The 22590-nt window shown below is 31.6% G+C and overlaps 1 protein-coding gene across 5 annotated transcripts in view; it reads left to right on the top strand.

Annotated features, from left to right (window-relative positions):
- LOC114745120 (uncharacterized) overlaps positions 1 to 22590 on the top strand; it is a 36265-nt gene that overhangs the window by 2860 nt on the left and 10815 nt on the right. The window contains exons 1-7 of one of the 5 annotated variants that reach the window (XM_028933263.1): positions 16029 to 16579; positions 16654 to 16815; positions 16953 to 17021; positions 17280 to 17384; positions 19639 to 19815; positions 20032 to 20387; positions 20495 to 20829. In XM_028933263.1, the coding sequence (XP_028789096.1) occupies positions 16051 to 16579; positions 16654 to 16815; positions 16953 to 17021; positions 17280 to 17384; positions 19639 to 19815; positions 20032 to 20387; positions 20495 to 20829 (1733 nt within the window). In that variant the 5' untranslated portion in view covers positions 16029 to 16050. Of the gene's footprint in view, positions 1 to 16028; positions 16580 to 16653; positions 16816 to 16952; positions 17022 to 17279; positions 17385 to 19638; positions 19816 to 20031; positions 20392 to 20494; positions 21411 to 22590 lie in introns of those variants that run through there. The other 4 variants (XM_028933264.1, XM_028933262.1, XM_028933266.1 and 1 more) reach the window with 4 other exon arrangements.

Raw genomic sequence — 22590 nt, 5'->3', positions numbered from 1 at the left:
TCCTATATTAAGGACCGGAGGAGTAGTTTATAAAGTATTCTTATTATACTTTTCATATATAGAACTTGATATTATTGAATCATAAATCATTCTTCACCTGCAATGCTCACAAAATGTCTCCCGACAAATTTATGACACACTGGTGAACCCTTTTTTTTTTTCACCAAAAGATAAAATAGTAAATTACATCTAGGGATGTTCTCTATTTCCTTTGAATTTTGACGAATACTCATATACAAGATTAGATCAATCCCGCATTCAATTTTCCAGGATGTTTATTTACGAACATGTTGTGATGCTATGGGTTCAAGATTCAATACTTTCAGCTGTTACTCTTCCAGCCATTCCATAATAATAATAATAATAATAATAATAATAATAATAATAATAATAATAATAATAATAATAATAATAATATGTGTGTGTGTGTGTTCGTTGTTCCTAATACACACACACACACATGCACGCGCACACACTCTTTCAACGATAGTCGTATGCATAAGTGTGTATATATGTTATGGTAACTATTACGGCTGTATTTTCTTTGTAAAAAAAGAATCATGCAATTATAAACTAATTAATGTTGTGATTTGGACAATGCATGGCGTTGGTGGATAGAGAGGGAGTCAATGGCGATGCCACCATCTCGTACAACAACAATTGAGACACCCTTAATGATTGCTGTGAAGAATGGTGTGGTGAAAATGGTGAAGAGGATTATTATGATGCCAAAATGTGAATGAATATGAGTTAGTGTGAAAAGTTTTACATTGGATAATGAAGAGACCAGCGGCGAGGAAGAGAGAACGAAGGACCATAGCTTCACGGCAAAATCACTCCTGCAGATTCCATCTTCATTGTTCTTCATGGCTGAACCGAATTGGAATTTTGGTGGAGCTGTGGTGATGGTTAGGAGTAGCTAAATCCTTCCAATTCTCTAGAGCAATGGTTATGGCTTGAACTTAGAGCTTCAAAGGGGAGTTTCAACTCTTCTAATCTTTACTTCTTTCATTATAATTGTGATTTCTAGGTCTTAGAATGAATTTTATAATGTTTGAATGGGCTGTGATGATTTATATTTGTATTGAAATTGGTTGTAGTTGTTAGAATCTTTGATTAGCATTTAACATCATGCTATGATTAGCTTTAATTTCTTTACATTATACTGGGTCAGACTATGTTTTGAAATTATTGTGAACATTTAGTGGTAATTCAAGGTGGCTTGGTTATTGGACTAAAAATGTTAATTGCTTTTCTTTGATTTTCTTTTTGGCTAATTGTGCTGAAACAGTTTAATTGTGAATAATTAATATGCAAGGTGGCTTGGTGTTGATTATTCTAATTAAACCGAGTCTAGGGGGTGGCCCTTAGAGTCTTTTGAATTTAGCTAACTTCCAAATTAATTGAAGTAATGATAGCCTTAATCATTGTGCTAGAGGATTGCTTTTCCAATTGCTATCACTTGTTAATTCTCTTTGTTTATCTCATTCATATCCATTTTATAAACTAAAAATCCAAAAATTATTTACTCATTTTACATCCTTTTAAATTTTGCCAATCAGGACAAGAAAATCAATCCCTTTTCAAGTTAATTCTTTATTTTTGATACTTAGTTGCTTAGGACATTTTTCTTAAGCTTTAGCTACTTTTGGATGCATTTGTGCATATATTGATGTGCTAATCTCTAGAATCTTGTGTCATTTTAGTATATTTTCTTTAAACTTCAGATACTTTTTGATGGATTTGTGCATATATTGAATACTCAAAAATGAAAAAAAATGTACATGATGTTTTTGGTCATGCGCTAATATTTAATTGTGCATATTTTGGCTTTTATCCTTATTATTTATGAGCTAATAAAATCTGTCAATTTTGCAAGATATATTTTAGCCCAAGAATTAAATGTTCCCAGAAGCAAAAGCTGATTTAGACACTTTGGCCAAAGAAAAGGTTGATTTAGACACACATTATAGAAATCAAAGAAGAGTAAATCTTGGTCTTGCTTGCCATGTATTTGGTCCATAAAATGAAAACTGTGGGGTGCATTCAATTTTTATTCAGTAATAACAGATCAAAAAGCACTGAACCTGTTGTGACGCATTATAGCAAACCAACAGTGTTGCGTATAACAGCTTTTTTTTTTTTTTTTTTATGGCGATGGATATGAGAATGATCATATATTGCCACGTCGTCTGTTGACTTCTAATGGTTTCAAAATCTCATCCATCACAGATCCAGATCCACATCCTCTGGGATTTGAAACCTTTCAGAATCTCAGAATTCTCGGCTTTTTCTTTTTAAAATTTCTTCTTGATCCTTAAATCCAAAGATGAATAATTCAAATGTAAAATTTTATTAAAAAATATTATTAAAATATTTCATAAATTTATTTTTTAGACTATTGGTGCGAACTGGGTAGATTATATTTTAACAACTTACATTTATTTATATTTTAATAGTATTATACTAGTACTTTATAAGATATTACATATGAACCATCCAATTTTGTAAATCAATAATAATATTATTGATTTCCAGATGAAATATGATAAATATTTCAATGTTAGTCATAAGAAGCGTGTATATCATATAAAAGAAAGTAACTTTAAGTTTTTTTTTGGGTGAGTTTATAAGTTCATGTCTATTTTATTTAATAAATAGTCGAAGTTCAAAAAAGTAATGTACATACACGATTAAAAAATATAATAATTATTCCCTATTAGTAATTCTTAAAATTGGTCAATATATAGGGATATGGGAGTTAAATCTCGGAGAAATAACAAAAAAAACCTGCTAAATTTAAAAATAATAAATAGATCATGTTGACAACTCTTGCAATGACTTTGACAAGTTAAAATCTGTTCAAATAATTTACTTATCATTTTGAAATTTAACAGGTATCTTATTTTATAACCTCTGATCTATCCATATGATAGCACATGTCATGGGTATGACGCATAGAAATATTGTGATCCTAGCAGTGTTATTGTCGACGGAGTCACATGATATCTAACAATTTTAATATTTATTGTCTGACTTCAAATTGGTATTATTTGCATTCAATGAATATTCTTTTTTTCCTATATAATTTAAATTGTACAGCCATTAAATGGTAATTAATGTCGATTGATTTTTTCTTTTTTGCCAATTTCGATTGACTTAGCTGTATAATAACATTTTAAATTTTGCATGAAATAAGTCATCGTCAGTCGTCAGGTGACATATGATCATCAATGATAAATTATTTGCAAATAAAAAATATCGATCGATATCATTAATATTGATAAGAGATAAATATTCCTGACCGAGTTAAAAAGTATAGGGATGAAAATGAGGGATTGACGTATTAAAAAACCAAAAACTTAAACCACTCCATTAGAAAAGATTAAAGTCTAGGGACTAATTTCAACATTGGATAAAATATAAACCATCGGAGTCAATTATGATTTTTTTCCCTATATTTAATATGAGAAAAATTAATCCCTAAGTCCGTGGAGTTTTAGCTCATTTTTAATGAGGTCAACGTCCTTCTAGTTTTTTGGCCTTTTCATTAAGTCCTTTTAGTATCAAAAATTATAGGCATTAGTTTTTATGCGTATAATATGTTAATTATGACTCATGTGAATGCTAATTAAGCAACATATAGGTTATCATAAAATACAAAATAAAAAATATATTTTTAAAAAATTAAATAATAGAATAAAATTTATTTATTATTAGGATAATAAAATTATTATACTTATAAACGTTTCTTTGCATCTGTGTATAATTTGCACTATGGTCGATTTTGATTTTGTTTAGGTCTATATAGCAAAATTAACCCAATTATATGTTGAGTGAGAGACATGTTTTATGTTACTAACATCATTTTTCTTATAAATTAACAAATTATGAATATAAGGATGAATGTTCATAATTAAAGTGTAAGGATTCGGTAAGAAAAAAATCTACAACGACTTGGCTAATAATTAAAGTGTACTATTTGTATTTATAGCAAAAAGACCATTAATTCGTCATTTAATATAGAAGGAACGTTGAGCAAAAAAATAAAGAACTAAAATTAAAAATAAGTTTTATAATAATTTTTAAAATCAAAAATCATTTCCGATCCCATATATGTTCAATTAAAATAAACAAAATTAACAGTAATAGCTGGATTCCAAGAGAAAGGTTGACCAAAGTTCTTAAAACTATTGTTCATTTTTTTTAGGTTTGGAAGGAAACGGTCATGTGATTTTTTTGCGTTTGCGCTGCGCTTGTTATATTTATAGTACTAAATATAATCTAAAATTAACGCAGCTCATGGGAAGGATGATCTACATCTACTTATTTGTTTTCTATATAATGCTTCTTTGTTTTTCTTTCTTCTCCACCTTGGTCTTTCTACTCATCTCCAGTTCTTTAGGATTTGGTTAATGAAGCCACAATCTCATCCTCCTATTTAATTTCTTGGTAAGGGTCTGGTTCTTTGTGTCATTTATATAAGTATATATATATTTTGTTGGCTAGATCTATCCCTCCCTTTTCATCTTCGGATTCTTCTTCTTTGGATTGATCTTCTTTTCTTCACGTTATTTACTATCTTCTTTTGGCTGTCATGGTCGTACTTTATATATCCGATTTTCATATAACTAGTCATATGACCCCTCCCTCTCTATGTGTCTGTGTCTATATATATATATATATATATATATATATGTATATATATATTTCACATTTCACACCGTTTCATTATAGTTGATGACTTCGTTGACAATAAAGAAAATTGAGTCGGCTTCAACAGTTCACCAATATTTGTGGATATTGGAAAAATGAAATTCAGTAATCTCTGCATACAGTTTAGAATAGAGTGCACATATGAAGATGATTAGGGTTCTAATTCTGTGGTGACTACACGCCAAATTAAACTAACGTGACTTATGTAAGAAGCATGCCTAAAAGCTAACTTGATTTAATGTCCAAAAGCCTTTTAGGCTTGATCCATATTTAGGTCCATCTTGATGAGTTCATTTTCTCCATATATCTCCATATTTAGGCTTGGTAATTTATATATCACCTTGTCTTTGGATGTGATGTATATATTTCTTGTCTAGATTTAATTTGCAAGAGACGATGAGTTCGTTAGTTGGTGACCAGCAAGAAAAGCTGGAGAAACTACAAAGCGACGCTTGGAGAGGCAAGTGGCCAGAAGTATTTGAAACGTACAAATAAGAAAGCGCGCTACGCACGGCCAAGATAACGATGACACAAGTCACAGTGTTACATATGGCTGTGTCAAATGAGCAAGAGAAGGTAGTGGCAAACATGATTGACTTCTTAGTTCAACAAGAGAAATGTCTCACTCAGAATAATTTGGTGGTTACAGTGGATGGAGACAACGAGGATAGCTCAAACATGAACATCGTCCTTGGGGCTGAGAACGATCGAAAGAACACTCCTCTGCACATAGCAGCTTAAATGGGAAAAGTTGAAATATGTAAGAAGTTAGACGTAACATCGCCGGTGAGACACCGCTCTTTCAGGCGACTCTCTATGGCCAGAAAAAAGCTTTTCTTTGGCTTCATTATCAGTATATGTCTCACCCTCTAGTTTCTTCAACCGACTTTGCTCACTGTATAAGGGACAACGGCGATGCCATTCTTCATTGTGCAATTGCAGAAGGGCATTTTGGTAAATCTAAACTATGACATTCATTCTTTCATTCATATATATATATATACATACTTATGAGGTACTACTATAAATGCAGATGTGGCAATCGAAATACTTCACCTGTATAAAGATCATTTGAAAGAAATGATGATTCGCAATAAGGAAGGGCTGTCTCTACTTCACCTCCTGGCAGCAAATCGTTCAGCTCTCAAAAGTATTGTCCTCCTTGTTGAGCCAATTTATTGTAAGTTCTATTTCTCTGTGAAAGGGATCCTTGCCTTTCTTCTGACGCATTTTCGAGCTCCCTATAACAGCATTTAAAATGATCATTTTATAATGTTGAATATGATGAGCGGTGTCCTCTCCTTCCTTATGGGGAAAGGGAGGGTGTATATATGGGTTAAAAAAAAGTTCGTTTAATGCATTATGCATAAACACAATTTTTTATTTCATATATAATATTTTAATCTAAGCTTGTTAAAGTTGAATATGCATACGTGTTTGTTTGTGCAATTAATATACACTTTTCCTTTATCTTACTCCCTCTTTTTTTTTTTTTTTACACACCGACTATTTGATTAAACTCAAATATTAATCAGGATTAAATTTTCGCCAAAAATAATTGGAGTATGAGTAAAAATAGAAAGATAGAAGTACAGGCGAGACCTATCAAAGCAGATTTTTCTTTAACTTTTCTCTTTACATTTTTGGCTTTAATTAGATCTAGATCTGGTAAAACAACATTTTCAAAAGAAGTCTAAAATGTTATATACTACCTCCGGTCCTAATTATAAGAGCTAGTTGACTAATTTAAAGAGATTAAGAAAAGAAGTTAAGTTAGTTATTTGTAATAAATAGGTGGTATCTTTCCTAAAATATCCTTACTAATCAAGTGTATTGGCTAGATTACTATTGTTAAAAGGATTATCTTAAGAAAAAATACATAAATATGAGAGACAAAGTGGATTGGGGTCTTATATTTAGGATCAAAATAAAAGTCAAACAAGGTCTTATATTAAGGATCGGAGGTAGTATTATTTTAATTATATATAACAATAAGTTGCTTTTAAATAATAATTTTAAACACATTTTGTCCTTAATGAACTATGTATGGTTCTTTAATATTCCTAAGGAGATGTCTCTATCAGATACGAAAAATGAAGAAGAGGCACACATGGTTACTTCAAATAATGAACTAACCTCTTCAGCATACTTCTGATGAAAATATGTTACAAATAATATCAAGAACTGCCACTGAGCAGCTTTCAATTTCTCTACGAACAGAGGAGGATAATGGTAAAAGAGATTCATGAAATGTTAGTTTATGATGTATTTGTGAGTTTTCTATCACCAAAAGATAAAATAGAGTAAATACTGTAACATCCTAACTTTCATATCTCTAATATTTAAACAAACTTTTATACAATAGGTAGAGGTTAAATATATATATGCAATTAAAATAATTCTAATTTTATATATGTGTATATGTGTGTGTGTATGAGAAAATGAATAAAATAGCAATGTTAAGAAGTCCCACATTAACTAAATGATAGAAAGATGTATAAAATAGCAATGATATAGAAGTCCCATATCAACTAATCACTAGAGTGAAGGAGCTTGAGGAGCCTATATATAGGAGGTAGTGGGTGAAGTTTGGAATAAGTAAATAATTTTCGCACATATCTAAGATAGCCTCATAAAAGTGCTAGTTTTAAGTTCATTAACCGTTGAATCGGATTAAAATTTGGTCAGCCCATTTGAGACATCCGAATCATCAATTTCAAAGGTTGGATTGTCATTTCAATCTCTGAGTTACAAGTTATTAGGTATGTTTTCCACTTTTTTTTTTAAAGATTTAGCAGATAGAGTCCTGAATAGTAAATTAGCATATTTAAGTTTGTCCACTGTTAGATTGAGTTATAATTTGGAGGATAGTATCATGATAGATAGAAAATTAAATTCAACGGTCAGATTAAGGATTTAACTTCTGTAGTGAGAATAACCTAACTTGTATTAAATCTATTTATCTAAGTCTTTCGAAGATAAAACATAAGTTATAAATTGTAGTTTTTCTATTTACGTTATGAATTTGATAATTTTAATAATATAATCTAATAATTAAAGAATATTTAAGCAAGAAAAATTTAGGAATTGAATCTAAATCACATATATATGTTCTTACCCCAAACCTTTAAAAAAGCCATTCGAGCTAGAATTTCGAGCAACAGTTGAAGGTATTAGAGAGAGTGTTAAAGGCTAAAAAAGTTGTGAGTAGTTTACTCTAATGCTGTAGAGATAATGTTTTAATTTCAATTGTAGATATAAATCCTATTGAGTACGGGCCTCGTTTGTATTTGACTGTTAGCAAAGAGACCAAGTAACTAAATTTTTATCTGTTACATGTATTGGTATGAAGTTGGTGAGTGATTTTATAACCAAGTTTCATATACATATATTATATTTTGTATGAACTGTCTTGTGGGATATTATTTTGAAAAGGATTGAAATCGTTTGTATTGTTAGAAATTAATGATTATGACTATGAGGTGTTATTCTAGAATTCGGTTGATTATATATAGATGTGTTATTTTGAACCCTATACATCTAATTTGGGTGGGGGAAGGAGATGATTGGAGTTATTAAGATTTATATACTAACCACGTGGTATCGGCCTCCATACGAAGCTCTATGGTTGGCCACTATTATTATCCCACTAGTTTTTCGAGGGATTGCGACACCCCACTAGTTTTTCGAGGAGGGACCCATGGTCCACCGAGTGCTCTGTGGTCTTTGGCCAGTCCACATCACTCGTGTGATGAGCTTGTCAAAATTGCTAGTCAAATGGAAAGAACTTAACCCATGGGTCCAATTGATGGAAATAAGGAGGATATAAGGATGGATTTGGGTTCAGGAATTGCATATGACATGGGATCTTCATTAATGTTTATATTTTTTGAATAAATGAAAAGTATGTAATCTTTTTTGAAATTATCAAATGCATGAGATTAGTAGAAATATTTGTCTTATATGGTTATTATGAGTTTGAATGTTAAATAAATTCCTATCGACTCTTGTTAACCCTGTGTATCCCACCTGACACCTTACTAGCCCATGCTAGTATGTGTGATAGATAAAGATTTAGTTACTGAGACGTTGTCTCATTCCTATTGTTTAACATTTTGCAAGTGAAAGCTTTAGAGGAAGGACGTAAAGGAAGGCTCAAGAGGAGTAAAGCTACATTAGCGACTTGTAGCGTCTTCTCGATTTATGAGCTATGTTGTATCTTGTATATTGTTACCTTAGGATAAATTGTGTTTAATTGATTCATGCATTATTATATCTTATGTCCTTTGAGTTGTACTATTGGGATATGTGTGCTAGTAGTTAGCCAGAGGCCTAGGATCACATGTGATTTGTTTATGAATTTATTATAAAGTATGAATTAAGATTTAATTCTTAATATTTTGATTTATGAGCTACATTATATGTTGTTTTATAACTATATTAGATGAGATTGGTCATTTTTTACATAGTTTGTATTGGAATAAGTTAAGAAAAGTTCTTTTATCCGTGATAGGATGTATAATTGGGTGCTGCTCCTTTCTATCATGGATAACAATATTATATAATTAGTTAGTGTAGATGATTGTGATATAATTTGAGTTTGTATTTAGGATGGTTTGGTTAGAAAAAGTTATTTTTTAAAGTTACTATGAAAAAGTTAAGTTTATTTAGGAAGGTTGTTTCAAATACTGAGTATATATATTTTTATGCCTAAAAGTCTTGCATTTATAAACTAATTTTGTAAATCAAACTATGAAGGGCGCTTATGGATAGAATCAAAGTCAATGGTGATTCCACTGTTTGGTACAATAATAATTGAGACACCCCTAGTGATTGCTGTGAAGAATGGTGTGATAGAGATGGTGGAGAAAATTCTCAAATTATTTCCATCAAGAATTAAAGATGTGAATTCCGAGGGAAAGAATATGGTTTTATTAGCAAGAGAATATAGGCAGACTGAGGTATTCAGGTTTTTGTGCAAACAGAAATGGCTATGGAAAAGTCTGTTTTGGCAAGAAGATAAAGAGGGAAACAACACCTTGCATTTGGCAGCAAGGCTTGGGGTGGAGCTTGATTGGCTCAATCCTGGGGAAACACTTTCCATGTCCAGAGAAATCAATTGGTGTGAGGTGTATCTACGTAGCTATTTCCTATTTGCTCCTCATGAGGTCAACAAAAAATTTAGAAAATACTCATCTATTAGTGAATACATTAAATTGACTTGGTGGTGCCAAAGATTTCTTTCGTCTCAGAATTTAATGCAGTGTGTATATATGGTGATGCGATTTGTGAAGGCCTCAGCACCACCTGGCTTGTGGGAGAGATAGAATAGGAAAATAGAAACCCCAGAAGACATATTCAAAAAGAGTCACAAAGAACTTATGAGAAGCAAAGGAAAGTGGGCCACTAAAACCTCACAAGCATGTTCAGTCATATCGACTCTAGTTGCGTCGGTGGCCTACGCCACACGTACCAATGTGCCAGGCAGTTATGATGACAAAGGCTATGCAATCTTTAGAAACAATCCACTTACTTTTAGAACTTTTGTAGACTCTTCATTCGCAGCCTCTTATTCTCCCTGCTTTCCACCATCTTATTCCTGTCTATAGCTACTTCTCCTTCCCAATCTGTTCACACTTGGAGATTCGTTCCTTTCAGACTCTACTTTGGTATGTACTTCATGTTTGGCTCTATCATTTGTTTGTGGATCTCTTTCTGTGTTGGTGGTTTCTTCCTGCTCGATGATGACTATCAAAAATTGTATATGGCTCTTTTAAGATATATTCTTTTGTTATCGGTGGTCATCCTTTTGGTTATCACTCAACTCGCCACATTTCTTGGTCCCACATTGTCTAGCATGTCGAGGATTCCCGCCCCAAAACTCAAGACCAGTCGTCCCATTGAGTACCAAAGGACTGAGAACAAGGAAAACGACACAGATTTGAACCACCAAAATTAAGTAGAAGTCTTATATTATTCGAACAAAACCAATCTTCATCCCTTTTGTGTGTAATTTGATGTTTTCATTTATTTTCCGTTTGCACTAATACGTTCTACCATACTCTTGCTCCGTCATACTGTAGTTTGAGTGTTTTAAGTGATTGTCTTGTATTTTATAACCTTCATCACTTTTATTTTAAAACAATGATATGTGTAAGCATTTGTTATAGTTGGAGCTTTGTAATTATTATATTTTTTCAGTAAAAATAATTGTGCTAGTATATAAATGGTAATGATGCAGACCACTCACGCCTTCGAGTACCAAATGACCAAGAAAAAGGAAGTGTTCCTAAACTAGTCCTACAGCTTGGGAAAAGAATTATAAATTTGAAAGACTGTCAGAAGTGTTATCCTATGTAATGGATTGTTCTGCATAAGTTATAGGGTATTGGGCTTAGTCTCAAAGCCCATTCGTAGTGTCTGTTGCGCAGGTCTATATATATGGGCCTTAAGTTCTGTATTAAGAGCAGACTCATAATGTTTTCTTATAAAATAATAAAAAGTTCGGTTCTCTCCATTTTCTTGGGCTTTATTTAGTCCCATCTTGAGTTAATTTTTCTTTTTGGGCTATGCCCTCTTTTGTACAAAAAAAAAAGGACAAAATAAAATAGAATTTTTATATTTAGAATCAAAGAAAACCTTTTTGCTAGTTTTTATATTTAGAAGCAGAAGTATCCTGTTTCAGTTTCTAATTATTTTTTGAAAAATTTCTGGAATTGTGCTTTAGTCCTTTAGGAAGGAAGGGTTATATTGACTTGATATTCTTTCATCTTACCATCTTTGGTCTTTAATATAAAAGCTAATTAAGAAGTTGGATATAGTTCTAAATATGAAATTTTAATCCACTTTTGTTATCCAAATTTATATTTAGTTTCAATGTAAATAATTAAAGAACACACATTTAATTTGTTTTGCATAATTACGTTAACTGATTTTCTTAATATTCAAATTAGTTAAAATGCTAAGGCACTAAGTTTGGTTATTAGGAGGACGTTATTGAATTGATGACGTGAATATGTAATCATGTGTTACATTCAATGGTCGTGGATTTGTCATGATTTTATCAGACGATTCTATTATTCGGATTAGAAAACTTCACAACAAGGATACAAGAGATTTATGTGTTTTTTATTTTTATTTTTCAAATTTACAATGGCAACGAGGGTATGCCTGTTATTTGTTTAAACATACGGATGGAATTGTCTCATTACATTACATTACCTCATGATCTATGGGGCCAGAGCCTCAGAATGAAATGCTCGGCTTCGGCTTTGGCCCATCACACACACACACACGGTTCATCATTAATTAATATGATGGATGATTGCTTCCGTGCCATCATAAGTGGTGTTAAACCAGATGAACGGTGTTGGAGTGGGTTACCAATTTAGTTATTTTTATCCTGCGACTTGCCTAAAACCGCGTCGTTCTGTCTGAAAAATCTAAATCTGAAATCAAATTCTGGTCTCTCATCTCATACTGGGGAAAAAACAAAACTTTAAATCATTGAACATGATTTGGTTAAAAAAGAGAAGAGCTAAGGATGATGATAAGAAATGACTGACGAAGGAAGGAAACGAACACATAAGTAGATTAGCACGTTCAAATCTTTTATTTTATTTTTCACTTTCTCCTACTTATGCCCTTCATTAAAACGGCTAGTAGTGCTTGATTTTGGATGGAAAAGATGCTTTTGCCTTTCAGAACAACTTGAATCTTAGATATGACAACGCAAAGCATTTCATATTATCCATCATTTCGTTCAAAAAAATATAAAAAATACATCAAAAACATTTAAAATATTTATTTGACCATATTTTTAAATAAAAATTAAAAAAAATACTTGAATTACATGTCAAATGGCAAATATTATTTTTTAAAATAAAATGGTTTATAATAAAAAAATATAAAAGTTTTGACATGTCAAAAACCATTATTTTTATCAGGAGGGGAGTTGATAATTAAAACATGAAATATTAGATACCTTAATTAAAATTTTTAGAAGTTAGGGAGGCGGTGTGCAATTGATCTAAAGTTTAAGTGTTTTCTGTATTTTAACCTAATTTAAAAAATGGCAAACATCTTCCAATGTTTAATTGAGCCAAAAAGATTTAAGAAAATAATGGGAAAAACACATGAGAGCTGGATACCTGGGAAAGGGCTGGCCCAAATTTTTTTTAAAACACATTTGTTAATGTTGTTAAAAACTTTTTGAAAACAGCGAAGGTCACGCTCACACCTTCCCGCAAGCGCGCATGGTCATATTATAATTAAAAAAATCCAACTCACGAGAAGGTTTAGATCGTCTCCAATAATTTTATGTATCTTATTTAAAAATAAATTTATTCTAATTAAAATAGATATACTGATGCATATATATCTATATATATACATTTAATAGTTTTTCACATTAATATCATCATGAAAGTGTTAAAAAAGAAGGAGTAATATGGCCCTTAATTGTTAAAAATATTAATCCATAACATTAGTTTTTTAATGGTTAATCTTAATGTTCTCCTTCATTAATACTTTCATATCAATACTGATCCTATAAAATTTTTTAGGATAAATATTAATGTTTAAATAAATCATCGTTAGGTGACCTATGATCTTCAATGATATAATTTATTTACGCATCAAAGATATGAATTGGATCAATGTCATAAATAATATTTTCTGAACTATTAAAGTCGAGAATCTACAATAAATTGTTGGCAAAAAAAATCTACACTAAATTATTTATTTAAATAAATAAAATGATGTTCATTTGATCCTTTTTTTGTCAATGTATAACATTATCGGCAATCGTTCATTATTTTACAGTATTTATATCTTTCTCCTTGAGGTTTAAAAATTTTATTTATTTAACATTTCAATTTTAAAATTAGGATTTCAATTTTTTATGCATTTTTGTGGACAAAAATAATGAAATAACGTATAATAGTGTTCTAATAATCCTTAACACTTCATCGGTAACGATCCAAAGTATGGCATATACTCCAATAAAAGATTAAGTATTATTGACCAAGAAATTCAAAAATAAATTTTATTTAACTCTTGATTAGTATATATTTTAATTTTGTAAAGCCCCTGGTCAAAAAAATTTCTCAAGTCAGAATGCATTTTGTAGGAGGATAGTATTCCCAAGATTTGGCCAAAAAATCTTTAAAAAATATATATCATAAATTTTGATCCAGCTATATATTTAGATTTAAAAATGGATGGTCGAAATTTAACATGTCATAAAATTATTATTATAAAAATAAACTTAAATTGTTAAATTTTGACATGCGCAGTTCATGATTATAATGTAAAAGTTTTAAAAATTTTAAATTATAAAATATAAATAACAATAATTTTATGAAATGCTAAATCTAAAACCATCTATGTTTTGATTCAAGGGTGTATACGGGTTTCTGAGGATTAAAAGGATTGGAGAAAAAGGAAAGGATTTAGACCAGAAATGTTGAATGATGATGGGTCGTTGAGATTGAAATAATAATGGAAGAGTTACATTTCTGGCCAATATATATATAATGATTATGAAGTGACTCTCATATTGACTATTACTAGTCAATATAAATAAGTCATATTAATACACAAGTTCGTCAAGTCTTTTTAATTTATAAAAACATCCTGGACAAGTGGACAACTACGTTAATACTCTTCTCTCTCTCCTCAATTTATGTTTAAGCGGATGTAAAATTACCTGCTCCATTTTCAAGTCATATTAAAGTAATATGAGTCTCTTTCACTTGGTGGGTAGTTACAAGTATCAACCCATTATATTTTGCGATTTCCCCCCAATTTGGTCTACTTCCAAGATTTGGGTACTTAAAAGAGGATATATGGTCTACTTGTCTTCTCATCCTTCACACCAATTATATGTTAGGATTTTCCCCCAATTTCTCCTAAAAATTAAATATATTATTTAAATTTTAATTATTCTCAAATAGCTATTTTTATTTTATAATTTCAATTTTAATTATTCTCTAACAATTATCATATTATAAACATATGTAAATATGTATTATTCAATAAAAATAGTATCATTTTCAGTCATTTTACATCTAAACTTATTTTTTGTTAATCATCAAAACAAGTTTCAACTTGTTAAGCTGATTTTTTTATAAATGTCAATCACATCATACTCATTTTTATTTTAACTCATATTTACAAAAATCTGATGAAGTAAAAGTTACTTTTGATTTAAACACGCACTCACTCGGCCTTTTTATTAATTGAAACTGACCCATATTATTAATCAAATGAAATTGACCCAAAAGCAAGTCTTCCACTTCTGCTCATCCTTCTTACGCGTAATTTGCTGATTGATTGTTGAGATTGAAGTTTCACTGAATTGTCTTTTGGGATGTCACCGTCAGGTAGAAAAAAGATTAAGGAGGATGTAGGGTCTACTTGTCTATATAATGCCCCCCCTCTTTATCTCTCTTCTCCACACTCACCTCTGCTTCTTTAAAATTTGGTTTGGGCGAAGTTGCAATCTCATTCTCCTATTTCTTTAATTTAGTAAGCCTCTGCTTCTTTGACATCGTTAACTTCTTATTGGTTTTTGTTGGTTCATTTTTCTCCTTCTTCTCCTCCTCATTCATCCCCTCTTTCTTCTTCAAGTTTTCCTTCTTTTGGGCGTCATGATTATATTTCCTTTTTATGGGGTTCTTGTTTGGTCTGGTCTTCCATAACTATGACCTATAGTTCTCATTTGCATCATTTAAATGTAATTTGGCAAGGGCTTAAAGTCGGTAGTCATTAAAAAAAAAAAAAGTTGTTGACCAGTACAACGAGATTAAAATTATACCCGAATTTACATCTATTGTTGCTTTAGTTACGGGATTGACTACTTTGATGAAAGTAAAGTAGAGGTGTGCACAAGGAAAAGAACTAAGATCAGCAGTTTTCTATCTGCCTTTCTTCTTCGTTTGCTCTGTTACGTTCTTGAATGCTCGATTCCCTACAGTGTTACTGTATTAGTGTTGTTTATTCACTGGAGAATTGACTGCATTTTAACTTTAACTTCACACACTTCAACTGATAAGTCCAAGAAAATAATTGCCCACAAAACAATAAATTATAAATATATAACTTATATTGAGTATTGTATTTTGACCTTTGCAGCATTTATGTATTTATTTATTCTGTTTGTCTGAAGGTCTTTTCTAAATGTGATTGATTTTCTCTCTTCAAGATTGGGAATTACTTGATAGCTGATCAAAGCTTGCCGCATATATATAACAACCCCTTCCATTAACTTGTTCATTGAAGTCAATCGTGCTCAAGATGATGAGTTCGTTCGAGAAACTGCACAGTGATGCCATGGGAGGAAAGTGGTCAGAAGCATTTGAAAGATGCAAGCAAGAGAGGGCGCTTTGGACAGCCAAGATAACAGGGACGGGAGACACAGTATTACACATGGCTGTGTCTAGTGGGGAAGAGAAGGTGGTGGCAAACATGGTTGAATTCCTAGTTGAACAAGAGAAAAGTTTCCCCCAAAATGATGTGGTGGTTACAATGGACGAAGATGATGGGGAAACGTGGAACATGAATACCGTTCTTAGTGCTGAAAATGATAGAAAAAACACTCCTTTACACTTAGCAGCAATAGAGGGGTCTGTTGAAATGTCCAGGAAGATCGGTGGCACGGATCGCTCTTTAATTGCTCGCCGTAACATCGCCGGCGAGACACCCCTTTTCCTAGCGGCTCTCAATGGCCGCAAAAAAGCTTTTCTTTGGCTTCATTATCTGTATGTGGGAAGCCATGGAGTTTCTTCAACTGGCTTTGCTCACTGTATAAGGGACAACGAAGATACCATTCTTCATTGTGCAATTGCAGAAGGGCATGCTGGTGAATCTAAATTAACATTCATTCTTTCATTTACTGTTAATGTACTTGTGATGATGAATTATTACTAAGTGCAGGTGTGGCAATCGAAATAGTTCACCTTTATAAAGATCATTTGAAAGAGATGATGAAGCGCAACAAAAAAGGGTTGTCTCCACTTCATCTCCTAGCAGCAAAACGTAGTGCTTTCAAAAGTACTAGCCTCCATGAAGTACCAATCCTTGCTCTTCTAATTTATCGTAAGTTCTATATATGTCTGTGAAGGGAATGCAATGCGTACATGTGTGTGTTTGTAATTTCGAGTTTCAAAGGACATTCTTTTAATAATTATTATATATTTATATGCATGTGGCTTGTTTGTTTGGAACTTTTGTAGGGTTGTGGAAAGTTAATGAGAAGAATCAGGCCACGACGCTTGAAGAATTGCAAGCCATGAAAGACAAAAGTAAGTTTGCTTCACATGTTACTCCGCATCTGTTTTCTTTTGTCCATAACAAATGTGCATTTATTTTAATTCGAATTAGCTTAAAGACCTTGCCTTCAGCAATTCGAAGCTATGATACTAGAAAGAGATGAAACATGGGAAAAAAAATCATTTAATCCTTGAAATTTTAATTCGAAGATAACTCAGTCCTCAAATTTTAGTTTGACACAACTCATCAGTACTAACAAATTTTCTGACTAATTAATATTTAATTTGCAGAAAATTATGAAGGAAAAAGCATTTTGGTCAAATTTATGAAGCGCGTCGCATTAATCCTCCTGCGGGTCGCCGAGGCATTCCTGCAGTTAACATGTTCTGACGCAGGCAGGGCATATGCAAGAGCGTGCATTTAATTAAAATCATGCGCATATACTTATATAGGCACGTTGATGAAATTTGAATTGATTGATTATTAATTCAAAATTACATGCATCATGATGCCCATTGATACAGTGAAATACACATCATTTAGATATAGTTCTAATGGTCTACATTTAAAATTTTTAACTAATGTTTTTGAAATAAAAAATTATTTTTTTAAAATTTATGATTAAGAGATTACATTTATTTGGATTATATACCTAGATTATGCATCTATTTAGAATTAAAATTCTGAATTGATAATTTTTAATTTAAATTCTATATTAATTCATTAAAATAATTGTTTTTAGAAAATAAAAATAAATTTGGATCATTCAAATTAGATCTAAATGGTATAGATTAGTTGCATCTATCTATCCCCCTCTCAAATTTTGTGATGCGTGTGTGTGTATGTAAATTATTGATGATGAAGACGCCGTCATCATCTATTACGATTCTGAACCTACGAATGTACATTTTTATTTGATATTTGGGTTGAGGTAGAAATTTACCTATGAAATATTTCACTATATACATCATGTTTAAAGTAGTGCAAGAGTATAAATTTTTTTTGGGTGCAAGAGTATAGATGAAATTTTAAAGTAGTGTAAAAATATCATGGCCTTAAGTCAATTAATGTTAACCATTTAGCAAACATATAGGTCAAGAAAATAATGTAAAAATATAAAGAAAGTTTTCAAAATCTTACAAAAATGTCACAGTTGTTAGAAACTTTATATATATTTTTACATCATTTTAAACAGTTTATATGTATTTTCGTATCATTTTCTTAGTTGACATTTTTGCAAAACAGTCAACGTTAGTTGGTTAACTTAACAGTCATATTGTTTTTGTACTAGTTTGTAAATTTCATGTTTACTTCTGTACTCGAAAAAAAAAATTATGGTATTTGGTGCTCCTGACAAACTGCTTCATGAGTAGATCTACATGTATGTTTACGTGTGTAATTTAATTTACGCTTTTCTTTCATATTACTTAGCTTTACTTTTTATCTTATTTTTCACCGGTTATTTGACTAAAGACAACATTTAAGGACTAAGTGATTTGAATAACCAGCTAAAGTACAAATAAACATACATGGCAGCCATTTCTCTCAACATTATTTTAATTTTTTTTTTGGAAATAAGTGCTGCTTGAATCCCCGACGCTCTCTCACTTGCATTTCTTCTCCGAAAAGTAAAAACTGTCCCCCCCCTTTCTTTCCGTCACTCCACGGTCTACACTTCTCTCTTCAGTCTTCCCCAACCTCATGCCACTCTCTTTTCCCCTTTCCTCCCCAGTGCTCATATTTCTTCCTCTTTTTATGTTTCTTCAAATAAAGTTCACGTTGATCTTTTTCATTCATAATATTTGATTTACCTTTTCAGTTTAATTTAAAATATTAGAATTAAAAGCTATATATATATTTAATTCTATTTTTTCATTTATAATATACACTATCGATTTTCTTCATAATATCTATATTGATTTAAATATGAGAATTATATATGAGATATTATGGAACAAAAAAATAAGGATATGTGCAATGAAAGAAATAAATTAAAGAGACATTATGAAAAACCAACAGCATATATTTATATTTAATTCAATTGTTTTCATTCATAACATATGCTCTTGATTTTTTTTCATTCGTAAAATCAACGTAAAATTTATTTGAGGAAACATTCGAGAAGGAACAAAAATATGAGAGAGTTAGGGTGGGGGGAGGAGAGTGAGTGGTGTGAGGTGAGGGAAGAGAGATGTGTGGAGCGAGGGAGAGAGCAAGGGGGGGGGAGAGTTTTTAGAGAAGTGATGCAGGTGAGAGAGTATCAAGGATTCAAGCAGCATGCATTTAAAAAAAAAATCATGCATTTCAAAAAAAAAATTAAAATAATGGTGAGAGAAATGAGTGCCTGTAGATTGACATATGGGATAAAAACATTTAGGTTGTTATCATCTCATTGGTCAGAGCATGAATATAAGACTTTCTCGAGGAATAGTGGGTATCACCTAATATAGGTAAGACCCACCAATAAAATATTCTTCTTTCTTGTTTCACATGTTTTATTTTAATTATATACCTTTAAATAATACTACCTCTAGTTTTAATTATAAGACCTTGTTTATAGACTACAAACAAGGTCTTATAATTAGGACCAGAGGTAATAAATTTTTTAAAACATTTTGTCCCTGCTAACCTATGGATCTTGATGAATAGTCATAATTAGATGGCGCAGTCCGTTTTCTGCACCCAAAATGAAGAAGATGCACACAAGGTGGCATCAAATAATGACCAAACTCCTTCACCATGCTTCCAAAGAAGATATGTCACAAATAATATCAAGAACTGTCTCGGAGCATCTTTCAATTTCCCTTCAGACAGAAGAAGATAACGGTAAAAGAGTTTATTGAAAATTCCAAGATGTTAGTTTATAAAAGCATTGTTATTATTATACTTTTCATATATAACACTTGACATTTCAGGAATCACACACCATTTTTCACCTGCAATGATAAAATATATTGGGTATATTTTTGTGCCGAATAAAAAATCCTGCAATTATAAACTAATTTTGTGATTTGGACTGTGAATGGCATTGTTGGTGGATAGAGCTGGAGTCAATGCCCACACCAGCGTCTGGTACAATAACAATTGACACGCCCCTAATGATTGCTACCAAGAATGGGGTGACAGAAGTCGTGAAGGCAATTTTTGAATTGTTTCCGTCGACGTTTAAAGATGTGAATACCGAAGGAAAGAATATCTTTCTATTGGCTATAGAATATAGGCAAACAGATGTATACTGTTTTTTGTGTAAATGGAAATGGCTAAAGGAAAGTCTGTCCAGCCAAGTAGATAAGGAGGGAAACAATGCATTGCACTTGGCAGTGAGTCTCGAATTTGACCCTAATCGAGACATTGGGGAAGCATTCAGCATGCAAAGCGAACAGCTAAGATGGCTTTTTGTGGGTATCTAATGGATAAATTTAAAGCATATAAGTACTTCAAATATTTATTTGATATTAAAATATATAGACATGGTAAGCTGATGTTTGTATATATGGTGATGCAGTTAGTGATGAGGTCACTCCCCTATGATTTGTACACAAGATACAATAAAAAAATGGAGACCCCGAGAGACATCTTAGAAAAGAGTCGCAAGGAACTTATGAAAATCCAGCAAGAGTGGGTGGCTAAAACCTCACAAGCATGTTCCGTGGTGTCAAGCCTTGTTGTATCAGCAGCCTTCGCCACACGTACCAATGTACCAGGCGCTTATGATGAGAACGGCTATGCAATCCTTAGAAACAAGACACAAGCACTCAAAATTTTTAAAGATTCTTCATTGGTGGCCCTCTTCTGCTCTCTCATTTCCACCATCTGCTTCTTGTCTATAGTTGCTTCTCCTTCTCATCAATATTTTTATGCTCGTACGTTCGTTCCTTCCCGATTTTACTTTGCTTTGTACTTCATGTTCGCCTCCATTGTTTGTTTGTGGATCTCTTTCTGTGCCGGTGATTTCTTCTTGCTCCATGACAACACTCAAAAATTGCACAAGGCTCTTCCAACTTATATTTTGTTGTCATCGGTCTTCATCCTTATTGTTGGCTCACAGCTCCCCATATTCCTTGATCACAAATTGTCTCGGTTTTTGTGGCCCACTCCTGCCCCTAGAATCGCCCACATTTCTCCCATTCAGTACCGAAGAACCGAGAACAAGGAAAACGGACCAGATCTGAACCACCGAAATTAAGCCCATCTCTTGTATCATTCAAAGAACACCTACCTTCATCACTTCCATTGGAAAAGCTTTTGTGTGATTTGATGTTTTTATTTCTTTTCTATTTCTAACAATATGTGTTGGAGGCATACTCTCGCTCCATCACGTACTGTAGTTTGAGTTGTATTTTTTTTCAACCTCACTTATATTGCTTCCTCATTGGTGGCTTTTGGGGTTCTCATAATGATCATCTTGTCTTATTCAAATGTATGACTTACCCCTATTGAGTAATTTAATTAATTGGATCGATTAATTCAATAATTATATTGGGATAATTGACACTTGTAAATGTTGAGCGGATTTAAGTTGATGCGGGAAGTTTCACATTGAATAACACCGGGTTTAATCCTCCTAACTCTAGTACATGTGTTAATCAATATAATCTGATTAAAATATCCTATTGGAGTTTCTAATTTTTATGTACTACCTCCAATCATTAATATAAGAGCTAGTTTGATATTGAATTTGGTCCTAAATACAAGACCTAATCTATTTTATTTCTCATATTTATCCATTTTTCTTAAAGTAATTCTTGTAGTAGTCGCACATGTTAAATGTTTCATCAAATCCTAATTCTAGCTATTACACATGATTAGCAAGGGTATTTTAAGAAAGACAACACTTATTTATTATAAATAACTGATTTAACTAATTTTTTTAATCTACTCAAATTAATTACATGGCTCTTATATTAAGAATCGAGAGTAGTATTACATTGTTTAGAATAGAATAATTATTTTCTTAAAATCTCATGTTATTTTGGAATTTTTCGGAAGGACACTTTAGTCTTTCAATGGAATTACATTAGGAACAAATACAAGTGTCTAATCTCCCCAAACTCTAGTATGCATGCTAATCAACATAATCTGATTATTAAAATAACTTATTGCAGTTTCTAATGATTTTTATATTGATTTACATGTGAATAACACACATTACATTAGTTAGAATATGAGAGTTATTTAATGTAATTCTTCAAATCCCATGATATTTTAGAAATTTTTGGAAGGACACTTCAGTGAATTACATTGGTTTTATATTCTTGACTAAAGTGTATGTTTGAACAGCTAAATTTAAATTAAGTATTAGTTTAATCTCTTAAGTTTATAAACTTTATTTTCAATACCTTATTTTTAACACTGTTATGAATCGCATTAATGGAAAATATCGACTAAGCAAATTTAAAATTTGTAAATTGAAGAATATTTAGAATGAAAGATCACGAATGTGTGGCTTACTCTAAACTTTCAACACCAGCAGCTCGGATCTCTGCGAATTATTCTACGCCTTTCACACCAACAACTCAACCCATTTAACATCAAGCCGTAAGTCTTAATTTAATTTTAAAATACAAAAATATAATACTAAAGGATGAAAATATTAAAATA

The sequence above is a fragment of the Neltuma alba genome, unplaced genomic scaffold, assembly GCF_004799145.2.
Source record: "Neltuma alba isolate B1F8T4 unplaced genomic scaffold, ASM479914v2 tig00004532_pilon, whole genome shotgun sequence".
Taxonomy (NCBI): Eukaryota; Viridiplantae; Streptophyta; class Magnoliopsida; order Fabales; family Fabaceae; genus Neltuma; species Neltuma alba.
Note: the sequence above shows the minus strand (reverse complement) of the source record. Positions and strands in the feature narration are given on the sequence as shown.